At 34.2% G+C, this 16,436-nt stretch overlaps 1 protein-coding gene across 2 annotated transcripts in view; it reads left to right on the top strand.

Moving 5' to 3' along the window:
- Positions 1-16,436, top strand: part of CDK13 (cyclin dependent kinase 13) — a 124,944-nt gene that overhangs the window by 91,478 nt on the left and 17,030 nt on the right. For both annotated transcript variants that reach the window (XM_081147513.1, XM_081147512.1), the window contains exons 8-9: positions 6,925-7,026; positions 7,124-7,201. In XM_081147513.1, coding sequence (XP_081003639.1) covers positions 6,925-7,026; positions 7,124-7,201 — 180 coding nt within the window. The remainder of the gene's footprint in view (positions 1-6,924; positions 7,027-7,123; positions 7,202-16,436) is intronic.

Here is a 16,436-nt window from a genome sequence, read left to right as displayed (position 1 = left end):
TAGAGCAGATTTCAACTTACCACTCTAATAGCATCAACCACCTCTCTTACTCATTTGATTTTGGATATCTTTTTTGAGTTTGAAGAAGACTGGATAGACTTACAGCTAGTATGGAGGAATTGAACATTGAGTGGGTGTGACCCATATGAATCTCCTCTGTCATATGTACTACAACATAAGAAAGAACAAGAACTACTAGGTTAAAATTAAAAGGAAAATGACTCCTTTAAACTTGAAGAATCATTTTTTCATTTTGAACATCAATATTCATACTTTGTCTCATTTGGCATTGGGAAATATATATCTTGAGAACAGAGGTTTTTTTGCCCCATTGCTTCATTTGATTCATTTTTTTTAGTAGTTATTTTAAGTCCAACCTTTCCTGTGACTGATATGCCCTCTTTGGAGTTTTTATTTTACTAAGTTGCTCCAAAGCTTTTCCAAATGATGGAGTATGTCTTTCTCTTTATGTGATTGTCCCATATGAGAAAGTATGTGCTTTTATTATAAGTTGATATTATTTTCATTTTTAGAGAAGAAACTATGTATTTAGCACATTTACTTTTTTAATGCAAGGAGCATAACCTTAGGCATAAATGTAGAAATTTTGATTCTAGTCCTGGCATTGCTGTTTAACCACTTGTGGAATATTGGTCACTTAGTATCTCTAGACCTCATTATTCTCAGCTTTAAAATGAAGGATGTAAAATCTCTACAATCTTTATTTACAAGGTGTTAAAAAACATGATTTATGGTTCTAAAAATTAACTGTGATCAAAATAAATCTTTAAAACATTTTGGAAGGCAATATCGCCATCTAGTGTCTTTTCGTTAAATTGCCATTAAAAGCAAAATTAAATTTCTCCAAAGCTCTATGTATAGGTGTAAATGGGAGAGGGAGGGAGGTATTGCCTCTTTAATACTTGTCCAAGGACTAGGTGAGGTTATATTTATGATAAAGTTATCTCCTTAACACTGATCTTAATACTTGTGTTCTTGCCTTTTCACTCAAGCTAGAATTGTAGTTAAAGATAGGGACTGTATTTTAAACTTTGGTATACCCTAAAACTTTTTATATGCCCTAAAACTTAAAATACATTCATGGTAACTGTTTCATTGATTTTGATTTATAAAAAGGATATCCTGATCTGGAGGACCCTCCTGATATAGATTAGTGCAGGGAGCTTTGGGAATTCTAGATAATACAGAGAGGATCTTCTAGGAGACCCTGGATGATATTGGAACCCTGGTAATATAAAAGATCACTCATAACATGAATAACAACAAATGATGTGACTAAACAAGGTTCAGAAATCAAAATCTCGCCCGGCTGGGTGTGGCTCAGTGGTTAAGCGTCGACCTAGGATCCAGGCGATCAGGGTTCTATTCCCGGTCAGGGCACATGCCCAGGTTGCGGGCTGCGGCGGATCAGTGACTCTCTCATCATTGATGTTTCTTTCTCTCTCTCTCCCTCCCTCTCCTTTCCTCTCTCTGAAATCAATAAAGATATATTTAAAAAAAAATCAAAATCTCATTTAGATCACTGATTTAATTGTAATTTAACAGGATTAAATTGTACTTCTTTTGGCCCTAATGGAGTAGGTTACATTTTAAGCATACAAAATGGTAAAGGAAATTTAATTCTTTCAGGTACAGTGTTACTACTCCTCATGTAGGAGAAGTCTCCTCAGTTCCTTTAATGCTGAAGACTTACAAATCTGAATTTCAAGCTTTGATCCTTTTTCTGATCTCTAAATTTGTGTGTTTACTGGACATAATCTTTTCCTAGATCATCTAAGTACCTTAAATGTAGTTACAAAACCTGTCTTCAGGGAAGTCTGTTTCTTTTACTTTATTCACCACTTTAGTTAAAGATATTCAGTCATTTTCACATATAGATGTGTTTCATATAGACCATTGCAAAGAAAATTTAATTGCTTTTCCTGCCTCTGGTCTTTCTCCCTAACATTCTTTTCTCCTAATATTTTTATCAACCACCATCCCCTGCCCCCCCCAGGTAATAGTAGTGTTGAACTATTAGCACTTCCCTAAACAAGCTGAGCTCTTGACTATCTTATGAATCTAAGTTGTTTCCTTTTGTATGGAATCATACTTCCCTGTTCCCTCAGTCTGACAGATCTGTTTTGTTTATCTTCATTGTGCAGTTTTGGCATTACCTTCTTTGAAATCTTCCCTGATTCCTACAGGCATTGGCACATCTTTCTTTATGTGTCCAGAGTACATTATTCATTATTTTATGTAGTACTTAGAGTATATCATTATAGTTTATATCCTTTGCCACCAGACTTTAAGGCTCTAAACAGCTACCACCATGGTTGGTTGACCATTTGATCCAGCCATCTTAGTGCTTAGTTAGTGCAGTGCCTAGCTTAGAATTTCAGTAAATACTTGTTGTTTATAAAGAAAGGGACAAACTTAGGTAGCATTTATGCATGGTACTTTATTTTTTTTATTATGATTTTTTTAATCCTCACCCAAGGATATGCTCTACTGATTTTAGAGGGAGGGAGGAAGGGAGGGAGGGAGGGAGGGAGGGAGGGAGGGAGGGAGGGAGGGAGGGAGGGAGGGAGGGAGGGAGGGAAACATCAATGTATGAGAAAACCAGAAATTGAACCCAGCAACCTAGGTATGTGCCCTGACTGGAAATCAAAGGGGTGTGGTGCATGGGGGGATGTTCCAACCAGCTGAGCCACACCTACTGGGGCACATGGTACTTTATTATATATGATTTCCTTTCACAAGAGTGATCTTAAGGGAGAGCAGTCCTTTGAGATGGGTGGTGTGGATATCATTATTCTTATGCGCATCTTATGGATGAAGAAACTGAAGTTTAGAAAACTTAAGTATTTCCAAGATCACAAAATTAGTAAGTGACAGAGCTAAGTAAGAATTAAACTTGGCTCATTTGACAGAAAAGCTGTTTATTTTCATTAAACTGGAGTGTTTCCCTGGTTAGACTCTGGATCTAACCTTGATTACCTAAAAAGTATTTTACAGGTGGAGAGCTTGAGGGGCCTCTAAAGTCTACTTGGGAGATAGATTGCAGTTTTTTAGAGTTCTTTTGTAGCAAATATTTTCTGGTGAATTTCACTGTCTCTGTTATCTTGCCCTTCAAATATTGTACTTTATTTTTGCTAAATGATGATTGCTTATTTAGGAGGTTAGCAAGCATATGATATTTTCATTTCTGAATCTCCTTTAAAGTTTCTTAAACATCTAATAAGTCTTATAAGTGAAAAATATTTTGGTAGCATCAAATATTTAAAATTACCTGACATTTCACATGAAAGTTTTATTAAAAGTCTAATGACTTTACATTTTAATATTTTGTTAGCCACATTAAGATAGATAGTTTAAAATAAAAAGAAAGTGTTTTTATTTTTAGGTGTTAATTCCCCAACTATTCCCAAGAAATAGTTCTGCTTTCTTTAAAAAAAAAATGTTAATGAGATTTACAGAGGAAGCTATTTATTTAGTAGAAATTGAAATTCATAGTATATAACATTGACACCATTATTTCTTTTTAAAAAATATTTTAAAAAATTTTAAATTGACTTTTGGGGAAGAGAGAAACATCAATTTGTTGCCTCCCACACCTGGGGATCCAACTCACAATCCGAGTATGTGCCCCAAACAGAACCTAACGCACCACCTTTTGGTGTACGGTTTGGTGCTCCAACCAACTGAGCCACACCAGCCAGGCGAGGCCATTATGTCTTGATCTTTACAAAGTTTAGTTTCTTTCCATCCAAGAATGCAGCTCATTGGTTAGTCCTATTTTGTTTTTCTAATTAAATGGTGGAGGGATTTGTATATGTCTGTTTTGCTAGGTTATGGAATTTATTGCTTGGAATTTAACTTTAATTATGAGAATAAATCGGGGTGCTTCATTTTCTATTTTTAGGTTTCCCTTTTTAAAGTATATTAATTTGCTCTGTAACACCTAAGGACCTGGCCATATGTTTTTCATTCCTGTTTCTTTTTCAATAGGAATAAATTTGTTTTTTGTGGAGAAATTGGGTAGACAGCTCTCAAAAGTGTAATTTAAAAAAATAAATGAGAGAAAAAGTAAAGCATCATACATGTGGTGTCAAATCAGTTTGCGTTTTCTTTTTGTAATCTAAACGGGACTATCTTTAGAATGTTGACAGTGGGTAGCTAAACCTAGTAGACAAAGTTTGAAATGTTCATTTTTGGGGATTCTAAGTTTTTGTTTATTTGTCGGACTTTGGATGATGTATTTTCATATTATAATGGTACTTCAGCTTTCTGGGATTTAAATGTCCTCGTTTCTAAACATAATTTCAGTGTCTTTTACTTTTGTCTTTACATTTGTAAACACAGAATGCTAATCATAGCATGGAATATTTTGTTGATAATGGTATAAACAGTTATTAACTGGGTGATTCAGTTGACCTTATTTTCTGCTAACTCCATCTAGGAATTTGCTTTTATGATTAAAGCCCTTTTGTCTGCATACTTTGGAGATGTTTGCTTCTTTCTCATTAAACAGTATAAAGTGGAAAGTGAAGTGTAGCGCCTATTTTGCAAAATTTTGAAATCGAGTTTTTCTGTTGTCAATGTTAACTTTTTAAAGTTTATTAAAAACTTGTTTATTAAAAAGCTTATTTAAAGTATTAATTAAAAATATTTAAAACAATTTTTAACTTCTAAAGATGACTGTGTTCTAAATGTTGCCTAGAACTTGATATGTAGTATATAAAATAACCATCTTATTTAAATACTTATTTTTCAATAAAATTTAGTAACTAATTTGTGTAATTTCTCCACATAATTCAACATGCTTTTTAGAAAACATTTAAGCCCTAGTTGGTGTGGCTCTGTTGGGCATTGTCCCATGCACCAGAAAGGTTGCTGGTTCATTTCCTGGTCAGGGCACATGCCTGGGTTGCAGGCTTGTTACCTTTTAGGGGGCGTGCAGGAGGCAGCCAATAGATGTTTCTCTCTGACATCAATGGTTCTCTCTCTCCCTCTCTCCCCCTCTCTGTCTAAAAATCAATAAAAATATTTTTTTTAAAATGAAATAAAAACATTTAAGACAACTTAGATATAAAAAGATTTTAAAATTAATTTTTGCAGATAGATTTATATTAATTTAAACATTTTCTTGACTGTAGATATCTAGTTGCACTTCAGTAACAAGAGCTTAGATTTCATATACTTATAGACGTTTGAAATGTTTTAGAAACTAGTCATTATAATTTTGACAAACTTCGTTCTTTCACCCAGCTAGCTAATTCGTTTCTGTCACCTCAAGTTGCAGGTCCATATACATTAAGGTGTCTTCCATTGTGTGGGCTTTGTGTATGGGGTTCATAATAAATAATGGTTTCTGGGGTCTTTTGACTCTTTGGGAAGGTAGAAAACAGAGTGTTTAATACAGTAGTTAGTATGATACAAATTTAAGAATGTGAAATAAATCTTGTAAATAGAGATTAGACATTATTGCAATGGGTCTTTCACTGTATCTTGAAAGAGGAATAGGATTCGAATGAGAAAAGTCAGGAAGAAATTTCAAATTTAAAAGGAATTAAGGCATAAAGAGGTGAACATATTTTTAAAGAATGATTAAGTCCTGCTTAATTAGAGTAGCTAGAGTCTAAAAGATCTTATGTGGAAATAAGTGATGCTGATAAACAAAAATCACTAAGAAAAGTACTTTAATAATGTTAGAAAAATCTAATCCTAATTTACTATTGAACATATATATCTTATACGCCTTATTTTCATAATTTATACCAAGGTCAGTTACTCTTTTCCTGGCTTTGGCACACTGGCTGTGATAATGCTGTATGCCCAAATTGATGGCTTATAGCACAAGTGTTTAGATTTATTTGGAGAAATTTGGCTGGGTGGGGGCAAAGCAGATGTTCTGCTGAGTGAGGTCTTAAGCAACCTGGAATTTCAGACCTACAGTTGGCAAGAGGGAATTGCTTTATAAATTATATGCTCCTTTTCCTCATTTCCCAAACTGATCCAGAGCTAAGCCAACCTCAAGTGGAATACAGCCTTAATGGGGAATTTCCTGTGAGATGGCCTTGGGATTCTTGTGATTTGGAGGATATCCAGAAAGAGGGCTTTAGAGTTGATCTGAAGACGTAGTGATCACCCTGAAGTATATACCCTAAACATGATCAGTAGAAGAACCACCTCTAACTTCTTAAGACCCTCTTTATTCATGTAAATCAGCAGAATATGATCATTCTCTGAGGATTGAAAACATTTTGCCAAAGAATTTGTACTGTGATGGTAAAACTTGGCCCTAATGCAACTTACTAGATAATCTCTTCTAGGGTAAATAAAGAGGTAGCTGTATATATATGCCCACTCTGTTGGAAGGTGTCAAAGGAATCATCTGATAAAGTAATCATGCCTGTTGCTAGTAGTGTTTTGCAGACCTCAACTACTACAACCTACATTTCTGTTCACATATGAAAGTGGATGGAAATCAATGAAAAATTGCCAGATACATGCCCATGTGAAAACTTTTGTTAGATGTTCCAATTGAAACTATATCTTGCTACATGTTAGTAATTTGCCAGACTTGGTCAGAATCAACTCCCTTTAAATCAGTTAACCTCTTTATTATGGAAAGGAAAAGCAGTACTGAATAGTTGAGTTGATAAAAAGACCTTTCTTTGATCAGATTACAGTTAAAACCAGCCAGTTACTTTTTGTTTTTATATATTAAGGGAATTTTTCAGTTAATCACATTGCTGTCAAATGTATTTTATGATAATATATTATCTGTATTTAGTAGGCATATGAAAGTGGTTTTAGTTAGTATTTTATGATTGCTTTGATCAGCCAAAATAATATTTCCTAAGAGAATTTCTCTTATTCTGATACTCATGCTAAAGAGTTTTTTTCCTTTTTTTTTAGTCGGCCATATACTAACAAGGTCATCACTTTGTGGTACCGTCCACCTGAACTGCTGTTGGGAGAAGAGCGATATACACCAGCTATTGATGTATGGAGCTGTGGGTAAGATAGGGTTATTGACTGGTTTAATTTACCTGAAACTTTTGTTAGTGAAGTAAAATCCATATCATTTGGTAATGATGGGTACTTTTTTCATTAGATGTATCCTTGGTGAACTCTTCACTAAAAAACCTATATTTCAAGCAAATCAGGAACTTGCACAACTAGAATTAATAAGGTAAGCTCATGATTTAATATTTGCTGGATGGAGGTTGTTATACTCTATAGGAAATATAAAATCTTTCAGAGTGTGTTTTCAGGTTGTAATGATTGCTGAAAAAAGGAGAAACTAGAATACAGGCACTTTGATACTCGATCTGGTAAAATTAAGAATCTAAAAGTCCCCAAATCCTTTTTGTGATTAAATCAAAGGGCTTGAGGTTGAATAGATAAGACTGGGAAGGAAGAGTAAACATGAGGGAGGAGAAAATGAATGTTAGATATATTTTTATTAAGTATGACAGTATGGAAGAATTAATGTTTTGGGATGCAAGCATTGTTCTAAGAATTTCACCTGAATTGGCCTCAGTGAAGCTCAGGTTAAGAAAACTGGACCTTACAGAAGTAAAGAATTTGTCCAGGCTCAAACAACTAGCATGGTGACAAAATTGAAATTTAAATGTAGACAGTTTTACCTTAGCATCTAAGCTTTTAACCAATTCTCAGTACTATGTAGAAAATAAAACTTTCTGCGACATTATACAAAGTCAATATGACACGAACACCAAATTGACAAAGACAACATGAGAAATTTCTACAGAATATTAGTCCAAAAATTCTAAAGGAGCGATTAGCCAATAGTGTCAAGCTTTTCATTAGAAAATTAACTTGCAGAGAAAGTTAGGTAGAGTTCATCTCAATAATACAAGGATGTGTCAGTTTTAGAAAGTCTGTTCTTATAACTCTTCATTTTAATAGAAGTAAAATACTATGTTTATCTTGATAGGTATTAAATACACATTTACTGGAAATGTAAACTCGCTAACTAAGGAAGTGTAGAGAGAGATTTCTTTAACATAATAAAAATGTGTATCACAAACTAGAAGCCTGAATAATATTTAGTGGTAAAATATAAGGTGTAATGACAAGAATGAGAAAAAGTTGTCTTCTAGTATCATTATTTAGGAATGTTTTGAAAGTATTAACCAGTTATCTAATAGAATTAGAAAAGGGATCCAATAAAAGCTATAATTAGTGGAAAAATGAAGGCAGTATTGTCATAATTTGTATATGATAACATTGCAAATATGCATGCATGCAGCGTATGAGGTAATCACCTGAAACACCTTAAATAAAAAGTTTGGTAAAATGACAAGTGTTAAGAAAATTATGTGTGTGTACACAAAAATGTACTTATATATTATATAATAATATATACATATTAAAAACAGTAGCTTTTACAAAATATGAACCAATAATAACCAGTTAGAAACATAGTGGGTAGAAAAGAAGCTCTTTTAAAAACCGCCACCGTGTATACTCCAGGAATATTGAAAACTATAATGTCCGACTTAAAATTGTAAAGAAGACTTGAATAACTATTGCAGAGCCATATTTTTTTGGCTAGGAAGACTTAATTGTTTCTAAAGGTGGTAATTTATCCTATATCATTATAGTTCTAATGAGAATTTCAAAAAATATTTTTTTAAATGATGATTGATTTTAATGTTCATCTTGGAGTGATAAATATGGAAATAACCAAGAAAGTTCTTAAAAACAAGGAAAGTTTGGTATATTGTATGTTAAAACAAAATTATAGTAACTAATAAGACCACCTGGCACATAATACATAGATAAATTAGTGGAATTATATGGAAAGTCCAGAAATAAAGCAAGTTTATATGGACCCCAGATTATAATACAGAAGACATTTCAAGTCAGGGGGATTAACTGAACAGTATTTATTGATAGCTGGTTGTGTGCCAGTTACTAGGTTCTTTTAGGATACAATGGAGGGTCAAGGTTATATCCTCAGTGCCTAGTAACTGGCACACAACTTTTTTTATTTTCTAGTTGAAGAAGACAGACAAGACAAACAAAATATATCAAGTGGTTATAATTGTAAGGGGATAGAAAATGATAGGAGGTAGTGTTCTAGATAGTAGGGGAATGTCTCTCCCATAAGGTATCATTTGAACAGAGATCTGAAAGAAATGAGGGAACAGCAAGGTAATAAAAATCCTGAGGCATGAGTGTACTTGAGATATTTTATGAACATATGATAGCTTAGTGAACCATATGGAAAAAGAAAGCAAGCTCAGTCCACCCACTTAGTAGCTTAGTGTACAGTAATTAAAAACAAAATGAAAGATCTGGAGTTATTAACATGGAAAAACAACATAATCCCATGAAAAGAGCAGTTTTCCAGAAGGCTTTGTTTGATTTGATCCCATTTAGGTAGAACAAACATATCAAGAGTCTGGAATTGTTTATTTCAACATGGACCTGTTTTACTTCCCAATTTATATATTTCAGAAAGTTTTTATTTTGTTGTTAAGATATCAAATATTTATTAAAACAGAAAAGGATGCTTCAACTTTGATTCTATAGCATTATTTTTAAAACACGAAGGAAAAATGGAAGTTTCTGATAAACAAGTCTCCCTGATTTGAAGGAGGCAGCAGAGTATATTGAAAGGGGTGGGCTTACAGACCTCAGTTCTAATGACCGATCAGCTACTTCCTGCTCTTGTGACTTATGGTAAGTTCTGTAATGTTCTAAATTTGTTTCTTCACAAGTAAAACAGGACTTCTAATCTGTGTAGGGTTGTAAGAATTAAATGTAAGTTTCCTAATGCATACTTCTCCCCCTCATCTTATTTGCAGCAATGCTAGGATATTTCTCCCATCTGAAAAAAAAACCCTCAGAAATGATGAGGTGTCTATAGAGTTTGTATTGTAAAAATACGTGTAAACTGATCAAGAGTGGGCATACTAATCAGAATCTGTCTTAAAGAGCTTTATACTACTACATGCAACAGACTGACATTTCAAGGGGAAGGGGGAGTGGGAAGAGATTAACCAATGAATTTATATGCATATATGCATAGCCCATGGACAGATAATAGTGTGGGGAAGGCCTGGGGAGGTGATGGGAGCTGGGTGGAGGGGGTCAGTGGGGGGGGAAAGGAGGGGACTTCTGTAATACCTTCAACAATAAAGATAAATTTTAAAAAAAGCTTTTTACTACTACAGTAGTCAAGTAATCTGTAGTTTGCTTTGTTCCAGAAAGTATCTTAGGCAGATTATAAAAGTTTTGTGATTGAAGACCATGGGTTGAAAATTGATGGCAAACTGAGGTAGCTCAGTTTGTTAGAATGTCTTTCTGATATACCAAGGTTGCAGGTCTGATCACTGGTCAAGGCACATACAAGAATAAACCGGTGAATGCATAAATAAGTGGAACAAATCGATGTTTCTCTCTCTCCCCCCTCCCTCTCTCTCTAAAATCAGTTTTTTTAAAAAGTGATGGTAAAAGAGAGAACAAAACAAAAGTGAGGACAAAATGAGATGAATGAAAGCAGAAATGTTTTTATACAAGAGTCAACACTTTTAACTAAGATTTCTAGCAGCCAACAAAAGAACCTTTATATATCGCACAGTGTATATTGCTTATGAAATAAAAGACACTTAAAATTATGGAAGAAATTAAAAATAGATTGGAGTGAAAAGAATCCTGCTTTTCTCTATCCAACCTTCCCCTATCCCCCCACCATTCTTTCCCCCAAAACCCTCAGGTCTAGACACAGTTGAAATTTTTAAAACTTCAAAGGCACAGGCTTTGGTTTTTTCAGAATACAGGAAAAGAAGGAAAGTTCCCATATTTCTAAAAATGAAGCATGTATACGTTCATAAATCAATAGCGTAAAAAATTCTGTAGACTTGTGCTTCTTAATCATTTTGGCCTCAGAACTTGTTTACACTTTTAAAAATTATGAAAGATCCCAGGAGCTTTTGTTTATGTTGGTTATGTCTATTGATATTTACCACATTAGAAATTAAAAATACTTCATTTAAAAGTAATACATTAAAAATAATATCTGAAGTTGTAAAAAAATATTTTCTAAATGGAAATGAATGTTGGTGAAATGAGTTGCATTTTTATATTTTTACAAATCTTTCACTGTTTGGCTTAATAAAGTACATCTGGCATCCTCATATCTGTGATTCACTTCTCAATAGTCTTTTCAAATATTTATGCATATTCTTTTTTGAAACTGCGTTAAATAAATGGTAATTTTTTATAGGTTAGTTACAATGTGCAATCTGAAACCAAATGGAATATTTTGTACTCTTAATATTAATTGAAATCCATTGATCTCTTGCTATTTGAATGGATCTTTTACAACTATGATGATTTTGTAAATTATGTATTGGTCATTTGGAAAATATTGTATCACTGAATTGAGCATCTCTTCAATGTGTAACATTTCATTATATATTATTTATTATCACAATCTCATTAGAAAAGCCTTTAGGTGTTTATTATGAAGTTATCAATTTCATGGTGTAGATACTAAGTTTTCTAGTATTCTGAAGTTCTCCTGAAAGCTTGAATTGTGTAATTGGCAGTAAATATTGCATTTGTCTTCCTTTAAGTAACAAGCTGACTTTGAACATATTTGAGAAAATGTCTGACAGATACCCAATTCTGAATGACCATAGTTTGTTAGTTGTTCTTGCATGTAAAAATGGTGGTCTGTGAATAAAGCAGCTATTTTAGCTTGCAACTCAAATAATTGTACAGTTGCTTCTCAAGATAGCTATCAGACTTTGTTGTACAATAGAAATGCTTTATGAATATTTTTTCATTACTGAGAATGTTAAAAATATGTATACTCCAGTGTTATGGTTTAATGACATTAATATTTTTTAGTTCTTCAACAAGTACATTCTTAAGTGAAACTGACTTCCCCCCTGCCCTGAGATTATGTGGTAGTGAAGAGTACTTATTGCTATTGTTTGGTGTCATTGCCTTGAGTCATGCTAAGGTTTAGGTAGTTTTACCCACCATTGGCTTTGTACCATCATTACAAAGTCAATACATTGAAAAGGGCAAATAATGTCTAAGTAATACCTTTAACCTGCCAGACCCTTGAAAGGTCTAAAGAACACCCAAGGATCTTTGGACCCCAATTTTGAAAACTGCTGCTATATACCAATCTCACATGAGTATTGATGCAGGACAAATTAACAAGTAGTATACAGCATTATACTAAAATAATAATACTTTTATTAGGCCCAGGTAGTATTCCTCATCTGAATATAAGGATGATGAAGTATTAGTAGACCTCTTAATACAATTCATTGACATTAGTAGCCCAGGGAAGAAAATGCAAATAATGACTATAATAAGGTTTCTGAAAATCAAAATGATAAAACTAAAGTATCCTTTAAGTATTTAAAAGCCACAAAGTAAAACCCATACTAAAAAGGAATAAATGAATGCTTCCTTAACAGGATATATGTGTGAATTTGTGTCTGTATTATGTATTGTTTTTCAAACCAAAGTCATCACCTTTCCCAGTGGTAAATGATGAAAGTACTTCCATTAAAATCAGAAACAAAAGAAAATTGCCCTAGCCAGTTTGGCTCAGTGGTTAGAGCATCGGCCTGCAAACCGAAGGGTCCCCGGGTTCAACTTTGGCCAGGCGCACATACCTCAGTTGCAGGCACCATCCTGTCCCCGGTCGGTCAGGACACACTGGGGTATGTGTGGGAGGCAGCTTACCAATGTGTCTCTCTCACATGGGGTATCCGCCTTCCCCCCCCCCCCCCGAAAAGCAATGGAAAAAAATATCCTTGGGTGAGGATTAAAAAAAGAAGAAACAAAACAAAATTACCCAGTGTTGTGTAGAACATCATTATAATTCTAACATTGTTTGGAAATCGCTACATAATGTAACATACTTAATGATAAAGAGGTATACACATTAGAAAGAATAGGTGAATTCTAATGAAACAAGGAAGCCTCAAAGAAACAACTACTAAAACTATTAGAAATGATAGGATTTTAGGTGCTGCCTAAAATTTTGTATGTGAGATTTTAAGCCTTTCCTACAAAACTTTCCTAGTTACTGCTTAGGAAATATAATAAAGATAGCGATACATTCAGAAAAAGTGAAAAATAGGACCCATTAAAAGAAATATACACGATCTAATTGAAGAATTAAATATTAAAATGAAGGAAATATAAAAATTTAGTATTTGTGTGACAGAAATATTAAGCTTTGTAAGGCTAGCAATCCTTTCTGAATTAAATCTATAAATTCAGAGCAGCAGTTGAATTCCAATAAGATTCTCTTATTTTTGGAGTGTGGCAGTATTGATTCTATATTTTAGCTGTAAGAAAATTTTGAGAAGAGTAATTAGAGGAATGGGCAGATAGAGGAGTTTGTCCTGTCAGCCTCATAAAACATGTAAAGCTACCATATAGTATTGACACCAGAATATCTAAGTGAGTAGATTAGAATAGATTCTCAAAATAGATCTCAGATATTTGGGGTTTAGCATGTGATACATTTTAAGACATCTCAGTAAATGATTTTGGGAGAGCTGGCTGGCCATTAGGCACAGATTTTGCTATGTAGTTATTACCAATTCCTGTCTGCTTCCCTAGTTGCTAGTAACTTTCCATGCCTCAGTATGTCTATTCCATCCAATATGCTGCTACCAATTAGATAACTTTAATACCTAGATGTTTTCCCACCACACATATAATGAAATAATTGAAACTCTTTAGCTAATAGGTAATGCAACTGATATTTATTATAAGGCTGTTAATAGGCCAGATGCTAGTTCATTTAATGTCAGAGCTCCAAAGTAAAATTAATCTCCATTTTACGAAAGAAACAGATTCTTACACAATGCAGTTTTATCAGTATCACACAGGATTCAGTTCTAAAGTTTGTTTTCAAAGTTTTTCTTCATTATACAATTGACCCTTGAACAACATGGTGGAGTTGGGGCACCGATCCCATGTGCAGTCAAAAATCTGAGTATAATGTTTGACTTCCCCAAAACTGAACTACTAATATAGCCTCCTGTTGACCAGAAGCCTTACCAATAACAGAAGCAGTCATCTAATATGTATTTTGTTATATGTATTCTATACTGTATTATTACAATAAAGTAAGCTAGAGAAAAAAATGTTAAGAAAATCATAAAATACACTTACAGTGTTTATTAGAAATACTGTATTTGTTAGAAAAAGATCTGTAGCCTGGCTTGGGATGGCTCAGTGGTTGAGCATCGACCTATGATTCAAAAAATCACTGTTCGATTCTCTGTCAGGGCATATGCCTGGATTGCGGTCTCGATCCCCAGTAGGGGATGTGCAGGAGGCAGCCAATGAATGACTCTCTCATTATTGATGTTTCTCTCTCTCTCCCCCTTCCCCTCTCTGAAATCAATAAGGATATATTTTTTAAAAATAAAAAGATCTGTGTATAAGTGGACTCATGTAGTTCAAACCTGTGTTGTTTAAGGGTCAACTTTAGTTAGGCAAACTGCCTCTTATAACTGTATTGTGTGGTCCCTGTTTATCTTCCAGATATACCTGCCTGAGCTCTGAATTCCTCCCATACTGATTTTCTTAGTCCTACTAAATGTCTATACTTAGCTACTTCCATGCCTTTGTCTGAGCACTTCTCTGCCAATAACATACTTCTCTTACTCCCTTTCCCACCTGTCTACTGTTTAAGGGTCATGGTTCCCAAACTATAATTTAGTAAGCAAAAACATACATGTAAACAACTAAAATACAAAGCAGGATGAAATAGTGTCAAAAGAAACAAATAGCATGCAAAGAGTGATTATTTTGGGTAGCATTGTGGATACAGAAGACTTCTATGAATGGATTACTTTTTATCTGAGTCTTGAGAAATGAAAAAGATTCAGGTAGGTAGCATCTAGGGAGAGAGAAATATGAGCATTGATATAGAAACATGGTTGGTCTGTGGGGAGAAATGAATTGGGAGGTGAGACTAGGGAAGGCAGTTTGGGCCAGACTATAAAAGGCCATGCTCCTGAGTTTGGCCTTTCCTAAGAAGGCCTTTGTATTTTGGGGGAGGTTGTTAAAATTGGGTTGTGAGAAAGAAAAGATTGGGAGTGGACAAAGAATAAGATTTTGATACCTTTTTTACAGCTTGGGCTTATAAAAATCTTAAACTATAGTAGTACCCCTTATCCATGGTTTCGATTTCAGTTACCCTCGGTCTAAAAATATGAAATGTAACATTCCAGAAATAAACCCTAGTTTTAAATTGCATGCTGTTCCTGGTAGTGTGATGATGAAATCTTACTTCATCCCATTCCTTCCCACGGGGAACATGAATCATCCCTTTGTCCAGCGTGTCCACGCTGTATAAGGGTGAGGACAGTGCAATAAGATATTTTTAGAGAGTCCAGGCTGGTGTGGCTCAATTGGTTGGAATGTCATACTGTACACCAAGAGGCGGAGGGTTTGATTCCTGGTCAGGACACACCCAGGTTGTGGGTTTGATCCCCAGTTGGGGCATATGCAGGAGGCAGCTGATCGATGTTTCTATCTCACATCTATGTTTCTCTCTCCCTCCCTCTTCCTTTCTCTGAAATCAAAATTTTTTTTAAATTATAAGTTTAAAGAAGGATATTTTGAGAGACCACATTCATTTAACTTTATTATAGAATATTATAATTCTTCTATTTGATTATTAATCTCTTGCTGTACCTAATTTATAAATTAAACTTTATTATAGGAAAAAAACATTGCATACATAGGGTTTGGTATTATTCATGGTTTCAGGCACCCACTGGGGGTCTTGGAACATATCCCACATAGATAAGGAGGCTTACTGTATATTGAAACAAAAGGCACAGTTTGGGTGACATATAGCTTAAAAAATGTGAGAGGTTCTCTTACATAATAAGTATATTTCTGAGGTGATATTCTGAAGCTCAGCTAAAGAGTATCTGGCAATTTTAGTTGTCAAATGCTTATGCACATTGGTGAATACATTTATATTTATGTATACATAGATGCATGGACCTTTTCTTTTTACATTTAAATACCAGCTGATCATTTTATATACAATGTACATTTATCCTTGAGATTCAGTATACTCAAGCATATTTAACCAATTTTTTATTGGATCCTACCAAAATCAGTTTTTACCTGTTTACCAGCTGGAGTTACCTAATTGTTACAAGCATTTCTTCTATAAATTATCATAACAAAGACTTACTCATTAATACTAAAATTATGAGGGTTTTTGCCCTGACCTGGTGGTTCAGTTGGTTAGAGCTATTGTCCTGTACACCAAAAGGTTGTGGGTTTGATTTCCAGTCAGGGCACATACCACGTGTAGGAGGCAACTGATCGATGTTTCTTTCTCACACCAATATTTTCCACTCTCCCTTTCTCCCTCTCTCTCT

The sequence above is a fragment of the Miniopterus schreibersii genome, assembly GCF_964146895.1.
Source record: "Miniopterus schreibersii genome assembly, chromosome: 9".
Lineage (NCBI taxonomy): Eukaryota > Metazoa > Chordata > Mammalia > Chiroptera > Miniopteridae > Miniopterus > Miniopterus schreibersii.
The sequence above is the reverse complement of the archived record's forward strand: the minus strand, read 5'-3'. Positions and strand labels throughout refer to the sequence as shown.